General features: G+C 31.7%; 1 protein-coding gene across 3 annotated transcripts in view; it reads right to left on the bottom strand.

Annotated features, from left to right (window-relative positions):
• CADM2 (cell adhesion molecule 2) overlaps positions 1 to 25,941 on the bottom strand; it is a 1,499,715-nt gene that overhangs the window by 453,030 nt on the left and 1,020,744 nt on the right. For 2 of the 3 annotated variants that reach the window (XM_074299789.1, XM_074299791.1), the window contains exon 2: positions 4,960 to 4,986. The exons of the other annotated variant lie outside the window; for it this stretch is intronic. In XM_074299789.1, the coding sequence (XP_074155890.1) occupies positions 4,960 to 4,986 (27 nt within the window). The remainder of the gene's footprint in view (positions 1 to 4,959; positions 4,987 to 25,941) is intronic. 3 annotated transcript variants of the gene reach the window in all.

Genomic DNA, 25,941 nt, shown 5'->3' with positions numbered 1-25,941 from the left:
AATTAGCAGTTTTAACTGGAAATGTGAATAGGGTGAACTCTCCCATAAAACATAAGTGAAGAGCAGACTGTATTAAAAGCCAGAATCAATATGTTGTTTACAAGAAAGACATTTAAGCAGAGTGACACATATAGAATTAAGGTAAAAGGACAGACCAGAATCTATTAGTCTTCAGGTGAGGTTAAAAATAAATAAATAAAAGGGGTAGCCATATTTATCTCAGATCAAGCAAAAGCAAAAAATGATCTAATTAAAAGAGATAATGAAGGAAACTATATCTTGCTAGAGGGTACCATAGATAACGAAGCAATATCAATATTAAACATATATGCACCAAGTGGTGTAGCATCTAAATTCCTAAAGGAGAAGTTAAAAGAGTTGCAAGAAGAAACAGACAGCAAAACTATAATAGTGGAAGATCTCAACCTTGCTCTTTCAGAACTAGATAAACCAAACCACAAAATAAATAAGAAGGAAAAGAAGTAAATAGAATACTAGAAAAGTTAGATATGATAGATATTTAGAGAAAATTTAATGAAGACAGAAAGAATACACTTTGTTCTTGGCAGTTGATGGAACCTATGCAAAAATTGACTATATATTAGGACATAAAGACCTCAAAATCAAATGGAGAATGGAAGAAATAGTAAATGCGTTGTTTTTGTTTTTGTTTTTGTTTTTGTTTTTGTTTTTTTCAGATCATGATGCAATAGAAATTGCATTCAATAAAAAGCCAGGGGAAAATAGCCTAAAAAAGTAATTGTAAATTCTATAATTTCATCCTCAAAAATGAATGGGTGAAATAGCAAATTATAGCTATAATCAACAATTTTACCTAAGAGAATGACAATAATAAGACAACACACCAAAATTTGTGGGATGCAGCCAAATTGGTAATAAGGGGAAATTTTATATTTCTTACTTGCATAAAATTGAATAAGAGAAGATCAATAAATTAGGCTTGCAACTAAAAAAGATAGAAAAAGAACAAATTAAAATCCCTCAAATCAAATACCAAACTTGAAATTCTAAAAAAGAAAAGGAGAGATCAATAAAATTGAAACTAAAAAAATTCTTGAATTAAGAGTTGGTTTTATGGAAAAAACCCAAGAAAATAGATAAACCTTTAGTTAATTTGATTAGAAATAGGAAAGAGAAAAATCAGATTGTTAGTCTTAAAAATGAAAAGGAGAACTATTCACCAATGAAGAGGAGATTAGAGTAATTATTAGCAGGTACTTTACCCAACTTTATGCCAATAAATTTGACAAAATGAAATGGAGAAATACCTACAAAATACAGATTTCCCAGATTAACAGAAAAGAAAATAAATGGCTTAAATATTTCCATTTTAGAAAAAGAAATAGAACAAGCTATTAATCAACTTCCTAAGAAAAAATCTCCAGGACCAGATGGATTTACATGTAATTCTACCAAACATTTAAAGAACAATTAACTCTAATACTATATGAAAAAAAATAGGTAATGAAGGACTCCTACTGAATTCCTTTTATGACATTGTTGGTGGAACTGTGAATGGATCCAACCATTCTGGAGAACAGTTTGGAACTATGCTCAAAAAGTTATCAAACTGTGCATACTCTTTGATCAGTCTTTGATCTAACAGTATTTCTACTGGGATTATATGCCAAAGAGATCTCAAAGGAGGGAAAGGGACCTGTATGTGCAAAAATGTTTGTGGCAGCCCTCTTTGTAGTGGCAAGAAACTGGAAACGAAGTGGGTGCCCATCAATTGGAGGATGGCTGAATAAATTATGGTATATGGATGCTATGGAATATTGTTGTACTGTAAGAAAAGACTAGTTTTAGAGAGATCTACATGAACTGATACTAAGTGAAATGAACAGAACTAGAAGATCATTATATACAGCAAAAACAAGACTACAAGATGATCAATTCTGATGGACATGGCTCTCTTCAACATTGGGATGATTTAAATCAGTTCCAATTGTTCAGTGATGAAGAGAGCCATCTGCACCCAGATAGGAACCATGGGAACAGAGTGTTGAACACAACATAGCATTCTCGCTCTCTCTGTTATTTGCTTGCATTTTGTTTTCTTTTTCAGTTTTTTTCTTCCTTCTTGATCTGATTTTTTCTTGTGCAGCAAGAAAACTGTATAAATATGTATACATATATTCAATTAAAAATATTTTCAGTTCAAGTTAGAAAGAATTAGAAAGGCCCTGGATATCTCAGTCAACCCATTTTTTTGTTTGTTTGTTTTTGTTTTTAGATATTTGGGAGTGAAGTTCCAAAGAATTTGGGAGACAGACCTTGAAAACATGGAATCCAATGAATAGAGTTAAAATTTGAATTTGATGAATTTTTAATTTAACCATCTTTTACTAATAAATATATTAATATATAATTATATAATTTAAATATATTAATATATAATATAAATATATTAATATTTACCAATTGGTTTATTGAAATGAACATATCTAGTGTACTAGAAACATTTTCTTCTTAATAGGAAGTGTCATACTAATTTAAAAATAAGCATTTTATTAGGACTTCTAAAATAACTTTAGAGATGACAACAGGAAGTTGGAGAGGGAAAACTGCTTAGGATTTACACTAAACAATTTGGAGGAAAATCTGTTTAGGAAGAAACCATATAAAGTGATGATGAGTTGATTAAACATGAGAAGCTCCAAATGCCAAATTAAATATTATTAATAATAAAAGTGACTGAGCTAATTTTTACAAGAGTATACATGAATAAGAAGCCCAGGTAAGTGAGTTTGACTTCCACTGGAAGATAAGATAATCAATCAGTTGCTTGCAAGCTAAAGAGTGCCAAAATGATACACAAAAACTAGACAGGTAACAGATCTACCAATATTGTATTAGTAAACAAATAGCATTGTATTAGTCTAATAATAGAGATTCCTTTATTCAAGGTTGATTGCAGCAGATAGAGTTGACACAATCACTGTACCATGAATATGTTTATTGTAAAGACAAACAAAATCTTGAGCAAATGGCATTTAGTATCTTTCATATACCCTAAGGGAAAAGGAACCTTGCAGATTAGATTTTTCAGCCATGGGAATATATTTCTATTCTCCAAAGCTGACAAATTTAAGATTTACCTGAGAAAAGAATGATATTCCTAAGTAAGTGCTCACTATTTCTTAAAATTCATCTCTCATATTCAGTTTTGTGCTGTATGAGATTTTCTTTGTGTATTGTTTCTATTTTAATTGTTTTTAACTCTGAAAGCTATTTGTTATAGTCCAGCAGCTTATTACTGTGTGAAGATCTAAATGGAACAGTGAATAGAGAGAAGGCCTGGAGTCAGGAAAACTTAAATTCAGATTCAGTTTAAGACATTTTAATTGTGTGTGATTCTGGCCAAGTCATTTAATCCTACTTATCTCAGTATTTTAATCTGTGAAATGAGCTGGAGGAGATCTTACTCCAATATCTTTTCATCTGTTGTTTGTTAAGTCATTTAGTCACATCTTACTGTTCATGACCCAATTTGGGGTTTTCTTGAAAAAGATACTAGTTTGTCATTTCCTTCTCCAGCTCATTTTATAGATGAGGAAACTGAGGTAAAGTGATTTCCTGAGGATTACACAGCTATTTTCTGATGCCAGATTTTATCTCAGGAAGATGAGTCTTTCTGATTTCAGGCCTGGCACTTTGCCTATTGAACAACCTAGCTTTCCCAAATATTTTTGTTGTGTTGCCTTAGTCATTTCAGTTGTGTCCAAGTCTCTTTATAACATTTGGAGTTTCCCCAAAAAGAGATTCGAAAGGGTATAATCTGAAAGAAAAAGACTGTACTAGATTTTGAAAGTCTAAGTGAGAAAAGCACATGTTCTGAGGATATGAAATTATGTGTCTGTCATCAGAAGAGCATCTAGATAAGTCTGGAGAGATTCATCTTTAGGCTTGCCACTAGATAACAAGATTTTGGTCACAATCATGTAAAAAAAAACTCTTCATTTATATATGGCAAAATTATAATGTACAGTGGTGGGGAGAATATCCATACCACTGAAATCATGGGTCATTTTGATGTTAAAAAATCCAAAGCTTTTCCCAAGTATATATAGATATAAATACATATCTATCTATCTATCTATCTATCTATCTATCTATCTATCTATCTATCTATCTATGTATACACACATATATATAATATATATAGTATCTCAAAGCAAACTGAATTTTTAAGAGGAATACAATGTAGTATAGGACATTTTGCTTTTGCAGTATAGACAAGTATACAGTAGAGCTTGGCTGGTCCAACCCTTGTGAAAATGAATCATTAAATTTTCATTGTAAACTTTTATACCTCAAAAATTGACAAACATAAATCAGGATTTGATTTATTGTTTTGTTTGTTTACTAGACATTAGAAAGAGATAGAGCAAATGTTAATAGTACAAATTTAAAATGTGTCATGCATACAATTTTTTTAGATTGCTTCTTGCTAACCATTTACTAGCACAGCTGTATATTATTAAAATATAATTTTGTTGTTATTGTTTAGTTATTTTCAGTCATGCCTGTGGTTCATATATACATTTTAGATCACAAAATGGATTTCTAATATAAAGCATAAAAATAAAGATAACCAGTTATGAATATAATGTCTTCTAATATTACATATGCTTTCTTAGAATGAAAATTCATTGTTATATACTTTGAATTCTCTCTAATGTTCTGATGGATACATGACAATGTTCTGGTTCTTTTTTCTTTCTTTTCCTATCTATTTTTTTTCTTATTTGGTATTTAAGTTTTAAGTAAATACATTGGGAAAATTGTTCTTTTTAAAAAAAGAATAAAACTATTTAGGGATAATCTTTAACAGGAATATCTTTAACAGATACAACTCTTTTAAAAAAAACTTACAAAAGAATGTATAGCCCAACAACATGAAGTTAATCATGCAGAATGAAAAAGGAAACTAACCTTTAACTCTGTTCTTGGAAGCAGCCGCTGATACCAAGTAAAAGTGTGCACAAGAGGAAGAGAACAAAAATATGTTAGACAGAGGCTGTTAGAACACAGAATAAAGAGAAAGTTCTAAGAATGTATAAAATTATTTTAAGATTACATGCATGGCTTAAGATTAGATGCATATTATCTATTTTAATGACAATAGATAATTTTCATTAGTACATTATATTTTGTTAGTGTATGAAAAATATCTAATGTGGAGGTATGAAATGTTAGGAATGAAAGCATATTGTCATCCAATTTTGTATGCCATTCATTTTCTTCTTTTGCTTCAATACCATAGAAATAGAATTAAAATTGAAATCAAACCTGAGTATAATTTTATTACTTACATGGAAATTGAGTCTTAAATTCTGAATATATACTAATGAGAATGTTTTCATGGAAAATACTGAGTACACAGAGTAGGTATAAAGGTCAGGTTTACATAACCAAATCAAAATATTATGAGACAGAGGTTTCCAGTCATTCTAATTTGATTATCAGCATGATTGTAAAATCAATATACTTTTTAATTGCTCTAAATAGATTGTTTCGTATTCAGAATTAGAATCTTTCTTCATTCTTTTTAATCTATGAAAATGCCTTTGTACAAATCCCAAAGAAGGTACTATTTTAGAAGTGGGTAATGCACTACTATTTTTATTAAGGAATTTTCTTGCCTTTGGAAAACTTCCTTCATCAAGGCAAGTTTTCTAGCCAAAATGACTAATACTATTTTATTAGAAACTCTTCCTTTTTTGAGAAGGGGATAATAAGCTACTGGCCTCAATGGATCTGAGAGTGACACGTATATCATTTTAATAGATTAACAGAATTATTGTTTGTTGTTTAATATTAATATTTGAAAATTTAAAATTAATTTGCATTATGAACATATAGTATGTTTGTTGCACATTAATACAGTTTGTGTTCTAGTACTTGTAAACCACAGATCTAGTACTTGTAAATACACATTAAAGTTCTATTATCACATACACATAAAAGTATCTCATTATCAAAATTAACCAGGAAATGATGAAGAGGTTTCTAGACATACCAAAATATACATATTAGTCTAAAAAAAAAGTGAGAGCCTTCAAGCAAAACCATAAAGTTGCTAATTTTTATATTTATCTTAATGTAGATGGAATCAAGAGGAAAATAGCTCAGATGATTTTCACCCAAAATAGTCATTTTATGGAACATTATAATTGAACATTAATTCATTATAATTTTATTCAAAGTTCATATGATTGCTAGTACTATTTCTCCCATTTAATTGCACATATGAGATAGAAGGGGCTGTGGGTTTTATTTATTTTTTTAGTCTTTTATATGTTATCAAATATATGTAGGCTATATTGGGCTCTTTTTACCAAATCAAACCACTTTGATGGTGAATTCAAATTCTTGGAAATTATGCTACTCAAACAAGATCAGTTGACAAAAGAGATGTGCAAGGGAGGAAAAAATGATCAGTAATTATTCTGTAGTTATAATAATTATAATAGATGGAAGAGGGAGAAAAGCTTTTATATTTCAGAATTTGTATCTTGAACACAGAAAAAAAAAGACTAGGTAGACAAAGACCAAGGAAGATTACATTCTACAAGATGCCAAAAGAGAAAAAGAATAAGAAAAGGGAAAATTAAATGAACATTTTTTGGAAAGAAACATTAAAAATCAATGATAACATTATTAACATTAACAATGTAGACATTAGCCTGATGGTAAGTAGGATAGATGGGAGCATTGTATTTTATCATAAAATAATAAATATTTAATTGAAAGATAAAGTTAAAAGGAGAGAGGAAGAACAATAAAAGTAAATTCAAGGACTCTGAGCTAGAATAGGGAAGAAAGATTTTGGGGAGGAAGCTAAAGTATAATTAAGAACTAGCTACTAATAAAAGATGAAGATCAAACTGGCACAATTTAATGGAAGAAAACAAAAAAGCAGTAATTGTAATATTAATTTTAAATGGACCAAACTATAGAATAAAGAGAATGACAAGTGAATAATAAAATAAATATAGTAATTATGCATAAGAACTATTAAAACTAAAGGAACAAAGTATAAACAAGAGTCTAAAAAATTACACCATGAAAAAAGTATGACAATATTAATAAAATCAGAAATGGCTTTTAGTAAACTATAGCATTTAATTGTATTTGAAATTCTAAGAAAACACAGGCATGGTAGAACCTTTGTTATACATGATCAAAATAATATGTTTAAAATTGAGTTTATATTATTTAAATTGATAATCAGTAGGTTCTTTTCTAGTAGTTAAAGGATAAAACAAAGATAACCTGCTCCCTAATATTTATTATTGCTTAATAAAGGAAATGCTATATTTCCTATTTAGGAACAGCATAACATTCCAAATGAAAATAGCATAATTATGATTTCAGTGAAATAAACATAAAAGTTGATGTCAAGAAACACAAATACAATATTATGCCTAAAAGATCAATAAACAATGAAGTAATGTTATTAAATACACACTAGCAAATGCCTTAATTCTTTAAGGAAAAGCCAATTAAAATGCAAAAATGAGATAGTAACATTAATTTATAGTTTTTAATACTTAACTTTTAGAGCTAGATAAATTAAATGGAAAGATTTCTTAAAATTCTAGGTAAAGCTGAATAGATCATTAGAAACAGTATATTCCAAAGACATTGATTTCTGAATGATGATGTTAACAATATATATTTTTCAGCATTGTGGAGTACTCTTATATAAAACAATCATATTCTAGGTCATAAGTTAACAGGAACAAAAACAATAGACCTAAATGGAAAGAACCAACAGTACTAAAATAATGGGAAGATAATTTTTTTTTAAAGTCTTAGGAATAATAACTAATTTAAAGAAAAATATAAAAATGCAAAGTAAATTATATTTTATGAGAACAAGCTAAAAAGTCACCTGAATAAAATTTATATCTCTGGAAATACATGAATAGGGAAAAAAAGAGACTAGTAATCAGAGAATTAAATTAAAAATAAAAATAAAAAATAAAAACTTTAAAAAACAATAGCAAAAGAACAATTTTGTAAAAGTATAAGCAAAATAGATGAAACTGAAAGTAAAACATCATACTGAAAAGAAAAAAGGATAAATAAATTTGATAAGCGATGATTTTTATTTAATCGAAAAAGGGAGGAAAATCAAAGTACAAAAATAAACAATGAAGAATATGATTCACAAAAGATTATATGGAATGAGAAATCAAGCAAATTTTAACAACTGCCAAAGAGAGAAAAAAAAACCTTCTCCAGATGGAGTTACAAAATTTTTATTAAATGTTTACAGAATCATCAATACTTGTCTTGAAAATGAATGCCAATAGAGAAATTAGACACATTAACAAACAAGTAAAAAGTATGACAATATTGATAAAATCAAAAATGGCTTTCAATAAGCCACAGCACTTAATTGTGTTTAAAATTCTAAGAAAACATAGGCATGGTAGAACCTTTGTTTTACATGATCAAAATAATATGTTTAAAACTTAGTTTATATTATTTAAATTGATAATCACTAGGTTCTTTTCTAGTTGTTAAAAGATAAAACAAAGATGACCTGCTCACTGATATTATTATTGCTTAATAAAGGAAATGCTAGTTACAGAAATAAGAGAAGAAAAAAAAAATCTAAAGAAATAGACATCAGCAAAAAAAGAGACAACATTATCACTCTGAAAACTAGACAAAGAGACTGAGAATACACCAATAAAGTCTTTAAGAGGATTAATAATTCTTGTAAAATATTTCATAAACTAGTGTAGTATTGTGTACAGAAATCTGAATTGAAGTCAAGAAAACCTGGATTCAAATTTTGCCTCTGGCACATATTACTTATGTGATCTATCCAAGTCAAATACCTTTCTTAAGACAAAAAGTTACAGATTGGCTGCTGATATATTGGTGGAGAAATTTACTTAGTAGAATTTATTACACCAAGAAATTGTGGTTCATTATAAAAGTAGCAATTTACAAAACAAATCAATAAAACATGAACATTTATTTCTAATGAAACTTCTCAAACAGGGAGTATCAACCTCAAGTAACAATGTGGGGATCTCAAAAAATTTCATCAAGTTAATTGTTTATATAAAAATAAAGAAGCACACTCATCCAATTAAAATTTGCTTTGGTTTTTAATAAATTGTAACATTGTATACCAAAGAATTGTTTTAAAATAAATTTCTTTATGATTTATTATCAATAAAGTTTTGATTTGTATACTTTAAAAAATAATAAATCTATTAACCCAGGGCCACATAAAAATGTCTGAGTGAACATATAGAATGTTATATATTCTTTTAATCTGGATGCATAGCCCCTGTGTCAGAGCATTTTGCTCAACTGTTTTATTTTATATTGCAAATAAAAGAGGATCTATGTAGATGAGTATGTATGTGTGTTTACATGTGTGTGTGTGTGTGTGGTGGTTTATATTTAAATGGAATGGAAAAAAGTAACAAAAAAAGAAATTAAAATATTAATAAAATAATTACAAAATACATAAAATGTCAGAAAGTTAACTTACCATTATGTACATAATATATTTATAAATATATCCACAAAATATTTTAAGAAAAATAAAGGAAGACTTGAATAATTATATATTTGGGTATACACATATGTATACACATAAACATATATGTGTGTATGTATATTGTTCATAGTTGGATAACTCTAATATTATAATGATTCTAGACCAAATTCATCTTTAGATTTAGTATTATACCAAACTAAAAGGGGCTACTTTGTAAAATTAGGCAATATAATAACCAGTCATTTGTAGGAACCAAAGGTAAGTGGCAGCTATCTGATGTAGTAGGTAGAATAGAAACTCTGGTGACAGAAGAATCTGAATTCAAATTTAAATTCAGAGACCTATTAGTTGTGTGACTCCAGCAAGTCTCCTCACCTCATCCCACTACACCTCATTAATCTCCTCTTCCCCCCCCCCAAGAAAATAATAAAAAAGGGCAGCTAGGTGGTGCAGTGGATAGAGCACTATCAGGAGGACCTGAGTTCAAATCAAACTTCAGACACTTAACAATTCCTAGCTGTGTGATCCTGGGCAAGTCAGTTAACCCCAATTGCCCAGCAAAATAATAATAATAATAATAATAATAATAACAATGAAAATAACAATCATAGAGTCAAATCTCAAAGGGACCTATCAGAGTCCATTGTGTAAAAAAATTATATGGTGAGATGCCTACCATCCTGTTTCAGGCTAGCCTCAATCATCTTTACCCTCTATTGTTAAATGACTAGCTTTCAAATTGGTCTTTGTGGTCTACCAGCTGTTAAGATCACCCACAGTTTAATCAGAAAAAGACATTAAGAAATATTCCCCAATACATAAATAAGGAAAGATTACAAATAAATAGTTTTAAAAGAAGAAATGTATGTTATCAAAAACTGTAGACAAATGCACCTAATCAAAAACTTAAAACAATTCTGAGAAATTAACTCATACAAAATAACAAAGATATCATAAAGAAGTGAGATGGTCAATGTTGCAGTATTTGTTGTAAGAGATATTCACTTTGATATATCACAGTTAGATTTACTTTCTGGAAAAACAAAACAAAACAAAACAAAACTGGAGTTGGGCCCAAAATATGACTCTAAAGTTCATAGTCTTATATATATATTTTTTAATTTTAATTTTATTTTATAATTATAACTTTTTTTGACAGTACATATGCATGGGTAATTTTTTACAACATTATCCCTTGCACTTACTTCTATTCAGATTTTTTCCCTTCCTCCCCCAACCCCCTCCCCCAGATGGCAAGCAGTCTTATATATGTTAAATATATTATAGTATATTCTAGATACAATAAATGTGTGTAGAACCGAATTTTTTGTTGCACAGGAAGAATTGGATTCAGAAGGTAAAAATAACCGTTTACATTCATTTCCCAGTGTTCCTTTTCTGGATGTAGCTGGTTCTGTCCATCATTAATCAATTGGAATTGGATTAGCTCTTCTCTATGTTGAAGAAATCCACTTCCAACAGCATATATCCTAGTACAGTATCATTATTGAAGTATATAATGATCTTCTGGTTCTGCTCGTTTCACTCAGCATCAGTTGGTGTAAGTCTCTCCAAGCCTCTCTGTATTTCTCCTGTTGATCATTTCTTACAGAACAATAATATTCCATAACATTCATATACCATAATTTACCCAACCATTCTCCAATTGATGGACATCCATTCATCTTCCAGCTTCTAGCCACTATGAAAAGGGCTGCCACAAACATTTTGGCACATACAGGTCCCTTTCCCTTCTTTAGTAGTTCCTTGGGATATAAGCCTAGTAGTAGCACTGCTGGATCAAAGGGTATATACAGTTTGATAACTTTTGGGGCATAATTCCAGATTGCTCTCCAGAATGGTTGGATCCTTTCACAACTCAACCAACAATGCATCAGTGTCCCAGTTTTCCCACAGCCCCTCCAACATTCATAATTATTGTTCCTGTAATCTTAGCCAATCTGACAGGTGTGTAATGATATCTCAGAGTTGTCTTAATTTGCATTTCTCTGATCAATAGTGATTTGGAACACTCTTTCATATGAGTGGAAATAGTTTTAATTTCATCATCTGAAAATTGTCTGTTCATATCCTTTGACCATTTATCAATTGGAGAATGGCTTGATTTCTTATAAATTAAAGTCAATTCTCTGTATATTTTGGAGATGAGGCCTTTATCAGAACCTTTAACTGTAAATTTTTTTCCCAATTTGTTACTTCCCTTCTAATCTTGTTTGCATTAGTTTTGTTTGTGCAAAAACTTTTTAATTTGGTGTAATCAAAATGTTCTATTTTGTGATCAATAATGGTCTCTAGTTCTCCCTTGGACACAAACTCCTTCCTCCTCCACAAGTCTGAGAGGTAAACCATCCCATGTTCCTCCAATTTATTTATGATTTCGTTCTTTATGCCTAAATCTTGAACCCATTTTGATCTAATCTTAGTATGTGGTGTTAAATGTGGGTCCATGCCTAGTTTCTGCCATACTAATTTCCAGTTTTCCCAGCAGTTTTTGTCAAATAATGAATTCTTATCCCAAAATTTGGGATCTTTGGGTTTGTCAAAGATTAGATTGCCATTTTTATTCACTATCTTGCCCTGTGAACCTAACCTATGCCACTGATCAACTAGTCTATTTCTTAGCCAATACCAAATGGTTTTGGTGACTGTTGCTTTATAGTATAGCTTTAAATCAGGTACACTTAGACCACCTTCCTCTGACTTTTTTTTCATTAGTTCCCTTGCAATTCTCGACCTTGTATTCTTCCATATGAATTTTGTTGTTATTTTTTCTAGGTCATTAAAATAGTTTCTTGGGAGTCTAATTGGTATAGCACTAAATAAATAGATTAGTTTGGGGAGTATTGTCATCTTGATAATATTCGCTCGGCCTATCCAAGAACACTGAATGTCTTTCCAATTATTTAAATCTGACTTTATTTTGGTGGCAAGTGTTTTGTAATTTTGCTCATATAATTCCTGACTCTCCTTTGGTAGATATATTCCTAAATATTTTATACTATCGACCGTTACTTTGAATGGAATTTCTCTTTGTATCTCTTGCTGTTGGATTGTGTTGGTAATGTATAAAAATCCTGAGGATTTATGTGGATTTATTTTGTATCCTGCGACTATGCTAAAATTCTAAATTATTTCTAATAGCTTTTTAGCAGAGTCTTTGGGGTTCTCTAAGTATACCATCATATCATCTGCAAAAAGTGACAATTTGATTTCTTCATTTCCTACTCTAATTCCTTGAATCTCTTTCTCGGCTCTTATTGCCGAGGCTAGAGTTTCTAGTACTATATTGAATAGTAATGGTGATAGTGGGCAACCTTGTTTCACTCCTGATCTTACAGGGAAAGGTTCTAGTTTATCACCATTACATATGATGTTTACTGAAGGTTTTAAATATATGCTCCTTATTATTTTAAGGAATAGTCCATTTATTCCTATACTCTCAAGCGTTTTTAGTAGGAATGGATGTTGGATTTTATCAAATGCCTTTTCTGCATCTATTGAGATGATCATATGGTTTTTATTAATTTGATTATTAATATGGTCAATTATACTAATACTTTTCCTAATATTAAACCAGTCCTTCATTCCTGGTATAAGTCCCACTTGGTCATAGTGTATTATCCTGGGGATGATTTCCTGAAGTCTATTTGCTAATATCTTATTTAAGATTTTAGCATCAATATTCATTAAGGAAATTGGTCTATAGTTTTCTTTCTCAGTTTTCGATCTACCTGGTTTAGGTATCAGTACCATGTCTGTGTCATAGAAGGAAATTGGTAGGACTCCTTCAATCCCTATTTTTTCAAATAGTTTACATAGCATTGGAGTTAGTTGTTCTTTAAATGTTTGGTAGAATTCACCTGTAAATCCATCTGGTCCTGGGGACTTTTTCTTAGGAAGTTGGTTAATAGCTTGGTCTATTTCTTTTTCTGAGATGGGATTATTTAGACTACTTACTTCTTCTTCTGTTAATCTGGGCAAGCTATATTTTTGAAGGAATTCTTCCATTTCATTTAAGTTATCGAATTTATCGGCATAAAGTTGAGCAAAGTAGCTCCTAACTATTGTTCTAATTTCCTCTTCATTAGTGATGAGTTCACCCTTTTCATTTTCAAGACTATCAATTTGCTTTTTCTCTTTCCATTTTTTAATCAGGTTTACTAAGGGTTTGTCTATTTTGTTGGTTTTTTCATAAAAACAACTCTTAGTTTTATTAATTAATTCAATAGTTTTTTAACTTTCAATTTTATTAATCTCACCTTTTATTTTTTGAATTTCAGGTTTTGTGTTTGTCTGGGGGTTTTTAATTTGTTCCTTTTCTAGCAATTTTAGTTGTAAGCCCAATTCGTTGGCCCTCTCTTTCTCTATTTTATGCAAGTAGGCCTGTAGAGATATAAAACTTCCCCTTCTTACTGCTTTGGCTGTATCCCAAACATTTTGGTATGATGTCTCATTATTGTCATTTTCTTGGCTGAAGTAATTAATTATGTCTATGATTTGCTGTTTTACCCAATCATTCTTTAGTATAAGATTATTTAGTTTCCAATTATTTTTTGGTCTATTTTCCCCTGGCTTTTTATTAAATGTTATTTTGATTGCATTATGGTCTGAAAAGGATGCATTTACTATTTCTGCCTTACTGCATTTGATTTTGAGGTTTTTATGCCCTAGTATATGATCAATTTTTGTATAGGTTCCATGAACTGCTGAGAAGAAAGTATATTCCTTTCTGTCTCCATTTAGCTTTCGCCAAAGATCTATCATATCAAACTTTTCTAGTATTCTATTTACCTCTTTGACTTCTTTGTTATTTATTTTGTGGTTTGATTTATCTAATTTTGAGAGTGCAAGGTTGAGATCTCCCGCTATTATAGTTTTGCTATCTATTTCCTCTTGCAGCTCTCTTAATTTCTCTTTTAAGAATTTAGATGCTGCACCACTTGGTGCATACATGTTTAATATTGATACTGCTTCACTATTGATGCTGCCCTTTAGCAGGATATAATGCCCTTCCTTATCTCTTTTAATTAGATCAATTTTTGTTTCTGCTTGATCTGAGATGAGGATGGCTACTCCTGCTTTTTTGGTTTTGCCTGAAGCATAATAGATTCTGCTCCACCCTTTTACTTTTAGTTTGAATGTCTCACCCTGTTTCAGGTGTGTTTCCTGTAAACAACATATAGTAGGATTCTGACTTTTAATCCAGTCTGCTAACTGCTTCCTCTTTATGAGGCAGTTTGCCCCATTCACATTTATGGTTAGAAGGACTAATTCTATATTGCTTGCCATCCTATTAACCCCTGCTTATGCTTTTCCCCTTTCCTTCCCTTTTGCCCTTCTATCCAGTATTAAACTAGTGAACACCACTTGCTTTTCACAGCCCTCCCTTTTTAGGATCCCTCCCCCACCTTAAAGATCCTCCCCTTATTTTACCCCTTTTCCTGGAAATTATTGTATTCCCTTCCCCTTAGCTTACTCCTTCCCTTTCACTTTTCAATGAAGTGGAAGAAGTTTCACCATAAATCGAATATGTCTATTGATACACGCTATGTTCATCTCCCTCCTTTCTTTCTCTCAGATATAATAGGTTACCTTTGCCTCTTCATGAGATGTAGTACCACCACTTTACACTTTTTTATGATATAATCTCCTTTCCACCTCTAGTTTCTAAGACAAATTGTACATATGTTCTTTACATATTTTTTTGACAGAAGTATAGTTCTCAAGATTTCTTTTTACCTTTTTAGAAATCTCTTGAGTTCTGTATTTGAAGATCAAACCTTTTATGTAGGTCTGGTTTTTTCATCAAAAATAGATGGAATTCATTTATTTCGTTAAATGTCCATCTTCTTCCCTGGAAAACGATGCTCATTCTTGCTGGGTAAGTTATTCTTGGGTGCATACCAAGTTCCTTAGCCTTTCGGAATATCATGTTCCAGGCCCTTCGTTCTTTTAATGTGGACGCTGCTAGATCCTGGGTTATCCTTATTGTGGATCCTCCATATCTGAATTATTTTTTTCTAGCAGCTTCCAATATATTTTCCTTTGTCTGATGGTTCTTGAACTTGGCCATTATATTTCTTGGCGTTTTGATTTTAGGGTCCCTTTCAGTAGGTGATCGATGAATTTTTTCAATGTCTATTTTACCCTCTGTTTCCAGAATGTCTGGGCAGTTCTCTTTGATAATTTCCTTGAAAATGGTGTCCAAGTTCTTTTTTTCCTCCCATTTTTCAGGGAGTCCGATTATTCTCAAATTGTCTCTCCTGGATCTGTTTTCCAGGTCTGTTGTCTTTCTGGTAAGGTACTTGATATTCTTTTCAATTGTTTCATTTCTCTGGTTTTGCTTGACTACCTCTTGGTTTCTCCTTGAGTCATTCATTTCTACTTGTTCCAGTCTAATTTTCAATGATGTATTTTCTTCACTCACTTTTTTTATATCTCTTTGTAATTGTCCAATTGAGTTTTTATCTTCTATGGACTTTTTTTCCATTTTATCCATTTTATTTTTTAGAGAGCTGATTTCTTTTTCCAGCTCACTAATCCTGTTTTCCTTGGAGTTGTTTACCTTTTCCAGCTCACTAATCTTGTTTCTCAATGATTTGATTTCTTTATCCATTCTGTCTTTGAATGCATGGGATGACTTTTCCAGGCTCTCTTGCCAAGCTTCCCTTTCCTTTTCCCATTTCTCTTCCAGCTCTCTTGTGAGAGCCTTTTTGATTTCCTCTATGAGGTTCTTTTGTATTGAGGAGCAGCTTATATCCCTCCCAGGGGATACATCTGGGGACAGTCTGTTCCTAGTCTCCTCAGCATTTGAAGTCTGCTCCCTCTCCACACAAAAGCTGTCAATGGTTAGAGCCCTTTTGAATTTTTTGTTCATTTTGTCAGAGTAGGAATCAAAGAAAACAAACTGACAAGAGAAACAATTGGTCTGTTTTGAGGGGGATGGGGATGGATGGTATTAATGGGCTTCCTCTACAGACTGGGGGTAGGGCACCAGAGAGCCACTAACAGAACAGCAATGACTGTACTGAGTCTGCGCTCTGAGGCTCCCAGAACGCACCGAGTCAGTCCAGGTGGGGGTTGGGGGTGGCCCGGCTCTGAGAGACGCTGGCTTTCTGGGGTTTTAATCTTCACCTCTGGTGTTTACACCCTCTCCCTGCTCCTGGCTTGCTGCCAAGAGGGAGCATCCACACTGGGGCAAAAGCCCTTTCACAGAAACGGCAGAGATCACACCCCTCCCCCTCTGGTCTGAGCTGTGTGAGCTGCCTGTCTTGCTCTGGGTGCCTGCCCTCAGTCTGTGCCCAGTCTGATTGACCCTCCCCCGAGCAAACACAGACCTTTTCTGGCGACTTTCAAGGATGTCTTCTCTTGGTGATTATTTGTGGATTTCTTTCTGGGTCAAGCATTAAGTCCGAGGCTTGTCATGAAGTAAGTTCTGAGAGAAAATGAGGAGCTCAAGCAGCTGTCTGCCCCCACGCCGCCATCTTGGCCCCATAGTCTTGTATCTTGCCCCACTTCAAGACTCAGTTCAAAAACAACCATCTGCAGGAAAATTTTCCAGGTCCCTTCCATTTCAAATATATTCTCTCTAAAATTAATTTTTATTCATAGTATATATTTATTTACATGTTATTTCTTCCATTAGAATGTGAATTCTTTGAGACCAGGTAATATATTTTGGTTGTTTTTCTTTATGCCTAGTGCTTGGTACAATACCTGGCACATACTGAGCCCTTTTTATTGCTTGTTAACCAATCCAAAAATACCATTAATATTTAGACATTACAAGGAGGCTAATCCTTAAAATAAAGGTCCAAATCCTTAAAATAAAGGTTCACAGCAGCATTTACCATAGTAACAAAAAATTAAAATAAAATATGTACCTATTAATTGGCAACTTAGATAAACAATTTACACTATATGGATGGCATGGAATATCGATGTACTGTAAGGCATAATAAATATGAAGAAGATTCATTTAAAGATACATTGATTAATGACCCCAAGAAAATAAAACAAAGTTCATATGGGAAAAAAGGTCAAGAATTTCAAGGGAATTAATGAAAAAAATCAAATGAAGGTGGCCTAGCTGGGCCAGATCTAAAATTATATTATAAAGCAGCAGTTACCAAAATCATTTGGTATTGGCTAAGAAATAGACTAGTTGATCAGTGGAATAGTTTAGGTTCAAAGGACAAAACAATCAATAACTTTAATAATCTAGTGTTTGACAAACCGAAAGACCCCAGCTTTTGGGATAGAAACTCAATGTTTGACAAAAATTGCTGGGAAAATTGAAAATTAATATGGCAGAAACTAGGCAGTGTCCTACACTTAACACCATACACCAAGATAAAGTCAAAATGGGTTCATAATCTAGGCATAAAGAATGAGATTATAAATAAATTAAAGAATATAGGATAGTTTACTTCTCAGACCTGTGGGTGAGAAAGGAATTTATGACCAAAGAAGAACTAGAGATCACAAAATAGAAAATTTTGATTATATCAAATTAAAAAGTTTTTGTACAAACAGAACTAATGCAGACAAGATTAGAAAGGAAGCAACAAACTGGGAAAATATTTTTATAGTCAAAGGTTTTGATAAAGGCTTCATTTCCAAAATATATAGAAAATTGACTCTAATGTATAAGAAATCAAGCCATTCTCCAATTGATAAATGGTCAAAGGATATGAACAGACAATTCTCAGATGAAGAAATTGAAACTATTTCTAACCATATGAAAAGATGCTCCAAGTCATTATTAATCAAATAAATGCCATTTAAGACAACTCTGATATACCACTACACACCTGTCAGATTGGCTAGAATGATAGGAAAAGTTAATGCGGAATGTTGGAGGGGATGTGGGAAAACTAGGACACTGGTGGAATTGTGAATAAATCCAGCCATTCTGGAGAATGATTTGGAACTATGCTCAAAAAGTTATCAAACTGTGCATAAACTTTGATCCAGCAGTGTTACTACTGGGCTTATATCCCAAAGAAGGGAAAGGAACTTGTATGTGCAAGAATGTTTGTGGCAGCCCTCTTTGTAGTGGTCAGAAACTGGAAACTGAATGGATGCCCATCAATTGGAGAATGGCTGAATAAATTGTGGTATATGAATATTATGAAATATTATTGTTCTGTAAGAAATGACCAACAGAATTATTTCAGAAAGGCCTGGAGAGACTTGCATGAACTGCTGCTGAGTGCAATGAGCAGGACAAAGAGATCATTATATACTTCAACAAAAATACTATATGATGATCAATTCTGATGGACGTGGCCATCTTCAGTTATGAGGAGAACCAAATCAGAGCATGAAACCAACAGAGTAGTAATGAACTGAACCAATTACACCCAGCGTAAGAACTCTGGGAGATGACTATGAACCACTACATAGAATTCCCAATACCCTTACTTTACCATCTGCATTTTTTATTTCCTTCACATGCTAATTTCAAAGTCCTATTCTTTTTGTACAGCAAAATAACTATTTGGACATGTATACATATATTGTATATAATTTATGCTTTAATATATATAACATGTATTAGTCAACCTGCCATCTGGGGGAGGGGAGTGGGAGGAAGAAGGGGAAAAATTGGAACAAATGGCTTGGCAATTGCAAGGCTGTAAAATTACCCATGCATATATCTTGTAAATAAAAATCTATAATAAAAAAGATACATTGAAATACTTGGACAAACAGATGTGGAGCAAAGAAAACATTTGACTAAAATATTAAAACTTAAGGCAAAATGAATAAACACTAAAAGACAAAAGAATTTATAATAAGAGCAGTCATTAAAGTTAGTTCTGAGAGATTAATGTTAGAAAATACTTTCTCTTAGTTGATAGATGACTGAGTGAACATAGAGAATGTTAGATATTCTATTAATCTTGATGCATGGCCCCTGTATCAGAGTGTTTTTCTCACTGTTTTATTTTATATTGTAAAGAAAAGAGGATCTATATAGATATGTGTATATGTGTGTTTACATACATATGTATGTATTCTTGTTTATATTTATAGTATACACACATGAATACATACAAACATATAGGAAAATGATATTAGAAAACAATTGTGATATTAAAAAGTATATTTTAAAATTATTTTTTTTAATTCTTAAAATTCTTAAATATAATTGAAGGGCAGCAGAGTTATGTGTCTAAATGTCTTCAAAAGTTTGGATTTTTCTTTCTTTCTTTCTTTGGCAATTAAACTACCAAAGATAGAAAAATAAAAAGGGGTTAGGAGTGTGTGTGTGTGTGTGTGTGTGTGTGTGTGTGTGTGTGTGTATGTGTATATGTGTGTTCCTGCTCAGAAAAAGCATGACAGGAATATGAGACTGGTTAATATAATTGGAAAGGGGCTAGACTACTGGCTTGTTAGTCCAATTATAATTCTCTACATATTCAATAAAAAGAGCCACAATGACAGTAACACTGTCATAAATGTCATGTTCAATACTTGTAAGATTTTCCATTGACAGCATAGTCCAATTATAAGTCAATTGTAAAGCAGGCATTGCACAACACCCAATGTAGCCAAAAATTATCTTAAAAATACAATTCTAATGCTCCTTGATAAAAATGAAAAGAAAGCAAGTTTTGCTATTTTATCTAGAGAAAAGTTTTGGTTATAGTATCAATAGTTCTTCACCTTTGTTAATTAAAAAAGGAAAAAAAAAAAGAAGCAATTAGATGGTTTAGTGGATAAAATGTGGCACCTAAAATTAGGAAGTCTCCTCTTTGTGAATATCTAACTTCAGACACTTGCTAACTCTGTGGCCATAGCCAAGTCACTTACGTCTGTTTGTTTTCTCATCTGTAAACTGAATAGAAGAAAATGTCAAACTATTCTAATATCTTTGCCAGGAATGCACCAAAAGGAGTCATGACTGAAAAATGATTGAATTGAACAGATGTAACAATGACAAGTCATCATAGATAGTCACATAGTAGTAACTATTCAATAAATCTTAGCTTTATTAAATTTCATGAAGTTTTAGTTAAAATGCAAAATATCTTAAGGAAGAATTTATATATGCATTGGCTTTTGTGTGGAAATGTCTGTCAGGAATAATAAAAGAATTACAGTTGTAAATAAAGTTGTATCTTGATTCCTTGGTGAATTTAAATTATTTTCAAGTTTGGTCCTGTTTTTCAATAACAACAAAGCAATTTCAAAGTGATAAATAAACCTAAACAGTTTTTTCAATAGTTTGTCAATCTACTTGACTTTTTAAAAAAAATACTGAATCAAACATATTCATAGGCACAATAATGAAAAGTAGTTATAAGTATCTAACATCAGAAGACCTAGGGGCAAAGGCTGGATCTGCTATTAAATAACTATGGATTTGGGTTAACTATTTAAATTATCTATATGTTAATTTCCTCATCTGTCAAGGTGGGGAGGGTTGTGATACCTATATTACTCACCTCACATGTTATGCCAAATACTTTTCTGAAATGTACTACACAAATGTGAGTTATTCATATGTTCATGAATTTAAATTTGGAAGGGAAATTAAAAGTCCAAACACTATTTTGCAAATAGGGAAATGTCAGAGGTCTGGGCTGCTTAAACTTACAAACCCCCAAAATAAAACTGAACTATTGACCCTAATTAAGAACCTCAATTAAAATTTGGAGAATATTAATAAATAAATACTTTTTTATACAGGGGATTCTGATCATATAAAAGATGAAGATCAGGGACAAATATAGCAGAACATTTCATTTCCACTTCTGAATAACATCAGATATTTGTGGGCTATGAGAATAGGGCACCATCTCTCATTTCCTTAGATTTTAACTTTCAAAATGTGCTTTCATACTGACATAAAACAAATTAGCTATTTCCATATTTTTACTTTTATTAGATGAAATATATGATAAAAGAGTTTATAACAGGTAATTTGGAATATCTATAGAACTAAAAATATTAAGGGATCATTGATCTAGGTATCTAGGTTATAAGACTGATGAACCCTGACTTATAATTTCTCGTGCTAGAACCAATCTGAAATATTTCTTTTTTTAAATGTATTCATTTATTATTCCCATTATTTTAAAATATATATATATAGTAGCTCTTTTTAATTTTCAAAACACATGTTAAGATAGCTTTCAACATTCACCCTTGTAAAACCTTGTTTTCCAAATTATTTATCCTCTCTCTCTCTCTCTCTCTCTCTCTCTCTCTCTCTCTCTCTCTCTCTCTCTCTCTCTCTTCTCTCCCCTTTCCCTAGATGGCAAGCAATACCATATAGGTTATACATGTAAAAATCTCCTAAACATATTTCCACATTTATATTATTGTATAAGACAAATCAGATCAAAAGGGGAAAAGATGAGAAAAAAAATAAGCAAGAAAATAACAGCAGCAAGAAAAAAGGTGGAAATATCATTCTATGATTCATATTCAGTCTCCATAGCCCTCTCTCAGGATGCAGATGTCTCTTTTCATCACAAGTCTCTTAGAATTGCCTTAAATCACCACATTATTGATGAGTCAAATCCACAATTGATCATCACTTACTCTTGGGTACAATGGTCTCTTGGTTTTACTTAATTCACATAGAGTGAATTCCTGTAAGTCTTTCCAGACTCTTCTGAAATCAGCCTGTTCATCCTTTTTAATAAAATAATAATATTCCAATATATTCATATACCATAACTTATTCAACCATCCCCTAACTGATGGGCATCCATTCAGTTTCCAGTTACTTGCTGCTACAGAAAGAGCTGCTACAAACATTTGGATTCTTCTCTCTTTTTATGATCTCTTTGGGATATATAACCAATCGAAACACTGGTGGATCAAAAGGTATACATAGTTTTATAGCCCTTTGGGCATAGCTCCAAATTGTTTTCCAGAATGATTGTATCTATCAGTTCACAACTCCATCAACAATGTATTAGTGTTTAGATCTAATTTTATTTTTGTGAAACCTGTTTTGCAATTGTATTCACAATTTCCTGGCTTTATCTTAGAAGGTAGACTCCCAAATATTTAAAATAATCTACAATTATGAAATATTTATTTTTCTAAACTTACAAAGGAAGTTTCTTGAAATCCCTTGTTATTTTCAGTCTATTTTATTCTCCTTATAGAATATTGCCACCTTGATTCTAAAAAAGAATCCTTGTAGGGAAAAAAAAAGGAATGGAGAGAGGATTTTATGCTGCTCCTAATCTCATATAATCATTACCTATAAAATAGCAATTTCCCCAAAATCAGACAATTTTATTTTTGACAAAAATTGAAATCAAGTTTAATTGTAACAAATAATTTTTTTAAAGTTTGACTGTTCCTAAAATAAATTATTTTTCAGATACTTATTGATCAATTCCACACACATTTCCTTAAAGAAGAAAATTAAATTGCTAAAATTCACATATACCTGTGTGTTTTGTGTGTGGGGGAGTTTCTAATCATCTTTTGAAAGATTGAAATTTCTATATTATTCATCATCATCATCATTGAACAACATCATTTTTAATGTTATAATAATACCGAAGAAAAATATTTGGTTCCATATAGCTTTAATTTATCTTTTTTTCTGTTTCTTTACACAAATTTCTTTTGAAATACTAAATTAAATTGAGAGTTTAGAGTTTTATGAACAATTTAAAAAACTCAGGGCTTTAAAGAGATCATAAAAAAAGGCAAAGGAACCCACATGGGCAAGAAATATTTGTAGCAGTCTTTTTGTAGTGCAAGGAACTGGAAAATGAGTAGATGTCCACTAGTTGAGGAATGACTGAATAAGTTATAGTATATGAATATAATGGAATATTATTATTATATAAAAATGATCAGCTTGATGATTCCAGAAAGGCCTAGAGAGACTTCAGTAGAACCAAGAGAACATTGTACATAGCTACAACAAATCTATCTGAATATCAACTGATGGATGGACTTGACTCTTTTCAATAGTGAAGTGATGCAGGACAATTCCAATAGACTTGGGATGAAGAGAGCTATCCACATCCAGAGATGTGTTCTGTTGTCTCTAGATTGCAATCATTCTCTTGGGGGCAAATTTCCTTGGGGAGCTTCTGGGGAGGCAGTCTTGGCTTTAATTCTAGTTCAATAATCCCAAAATGCAGCCAGGAGTTAAAGTCCAGATCCTATATTGTGTCCTTCAAAGTCTTGAATCTTTTCCTGTTAGAATGTCTCCAGCCAACTTCAGTCTCTAGCTCCCTCTGAATTCAAAGACTCCAGCCAACAAGAAGGTAGACGTGGGAATGAATCAGACTCTGCCTCCAAGAGTGTGGGATTGTGGGTTTCCCAGAATTCAATCCTAGATGCGAATCTCCCAGAAGTCCATGAGCAGGCTTTTCCTTTAGACTTACTAATCTGCTCTTGTCCAAATGCCTCCAGCCAGCACCACAGCAGAATCTCGAATGACCCTTCTTTCTTGAATCCTTGCTCCTTATATCCTCCCAGAAAATGGGCTTGTGGGTACTCCATGAGCTTGTGGGAATTCCTTACAGAACCACCTAGAAAGCTCCTTTAAAGTGTAAACGCCTTAAAGGTGTAAACTCCTTTTAGAAGTCTAAAGGCATGAACTCCTTTAAAGGTGTGAACAAAGTACATTATTTTGTAATCCTACAAAGAGCTATAAAGATTTTGTGTAGATCACAATATTTTCACCTTTGTTGTTGTTTTGTTTGCTTGCTTGCTTTTTTCTTGCTCATTTTCCTCTTTTTGATCTGATTTTTCTTGTGCAGCACGATAGATATAGAAATATTTAGAAGAATTGCATATATATACATACTTATACATATATATATATATATATATATTACTTGCTGTCTATGGAAGTGGGGGAGGAAGAAAAACTTGAAACACAAGGTTTTGCAAGGGTGAATATTGAAAATCATCTCGGCATGTATTTTGAATAATAAAAAACCTTGTTTATTTTTTTTAAATTACTTTACATAACTTACTACTAGGTTTTCCTGTCCTAGACGGCACTATGATCATGAGATTATCCCTGCCCTTATGCCTTAAAATTTTCATCTCCCTCTTAGTTCTTCTATCACTGATTGCTCATCCCTTTAGGTTCATTTCCCTTTCTCCCTTGATTCTTTTAAAACTTCCTGACAAGATCTTAAACTATTATTTTTTTCACTTCTACTCAATTTTATACTTCTTCAGGAGATTATGGTTGCAGCATCCCTGCAACTGAGTTCAAAGTCCTGAAGGTTTTGTCACAAGAAGGATTCAAATTCATGCCTCTGGAAAAGATTATGTAGTAAATACAACTTCTTGAATGAATCTGTCATACCATCTATCATTAAAAAAGCCTTAAGACATGCCAGAAATATAGGGTGATTAATAGATATAGTTTTTGTATGTACAGTGAAGGGATTTTTTGCATTCATACTTTTTACATTGTCAAACTGATTTCAAGAATGTAAATACATCAATGCATAAAACAACCCTGTGAAGAATTAGATCATTGAAACATGACCCATAGAATGACTTAAGGCAGATTTATACTAAAAGGTTATTTTAATAGCTTTTATTTTTAAACTGAACTACAAGTTTTCGATTCTTTCCCCCCTGGTCTGTGGTTTCTCCTAGTTTGTGATTATAAGGAAGTCTGAATAAACTCTCTCTCTATCAGTACAGATGGGCAACTACTCTAATTTATGGTTGCATAGTTGACAGTTACTTGACTTGTCTATAAGGACACAGTCTAGTTTGAGACCACTCTTGAATGCAATACTAATTCTTAACAACAAAACCAGTTCTCAATACACCACTCCGTTCTTTGGAAAACTAAAATAGGTAGGAATTCAATTTATAAGTTAAATCAAGTTTTAAAAATCAATTTATAAGCTAAATAAAGTTTTAAAAAGTCAGGATTTTTTTAAATTGAGATAATTATTTGTAAGATATTTAAATGTGGACTTTTTGTTTTATAGTTCATTCAATATAAAATAGAGCCTAAAATTGTCAATTACATAACAAAAAGAACTTTTAATTTCTTTATATTATTAAAAAAACACAAAATGATATGATAAAATGGAAAACATATCAATGAAATTTTATCAGTGAATGGAAAAAAGTTCAATTGTTTCTTTCTTGAAAAAAATTTTAAAATAGGATAAATAACAATAATACTGACACTTTTGCCTATATTCTCATGCTACTTATCAGTTTTAATCACTTGTGTTATTTCTTGTCATTGTTACAACAATCCTATGAGGTTGATTCTTTTATTATTTTCATTTAACTCATAAGGGAAGTGAACTGATTGTCCAGAGTCACATAGCTTGTGGATGTTTGAGATAAGATTTGAATTCACTTATTCCTAAATTTGTGTA

Source organism: Sminthopsis crassicaudata, chromosome 3, assembly GCF_048593235.1.
Source record: "Sminthopsis crassicaudata isolate SCR6 chromosome 3, ASM4859323v1, whole genome shotgun sequence".
Lineage (NCBI taxonomy): Eukaryota > Metazoa > Chordata > Mammalia > Dasyuromorphia > Dasyuridae > Sminthopsis > Sminthopsis crassicaudata.
The sequence above is the reverse complement of the archived record's forward strand: the minus strand, read 5'-3'. Positions and strand labels throughout refer to the sequence as shown.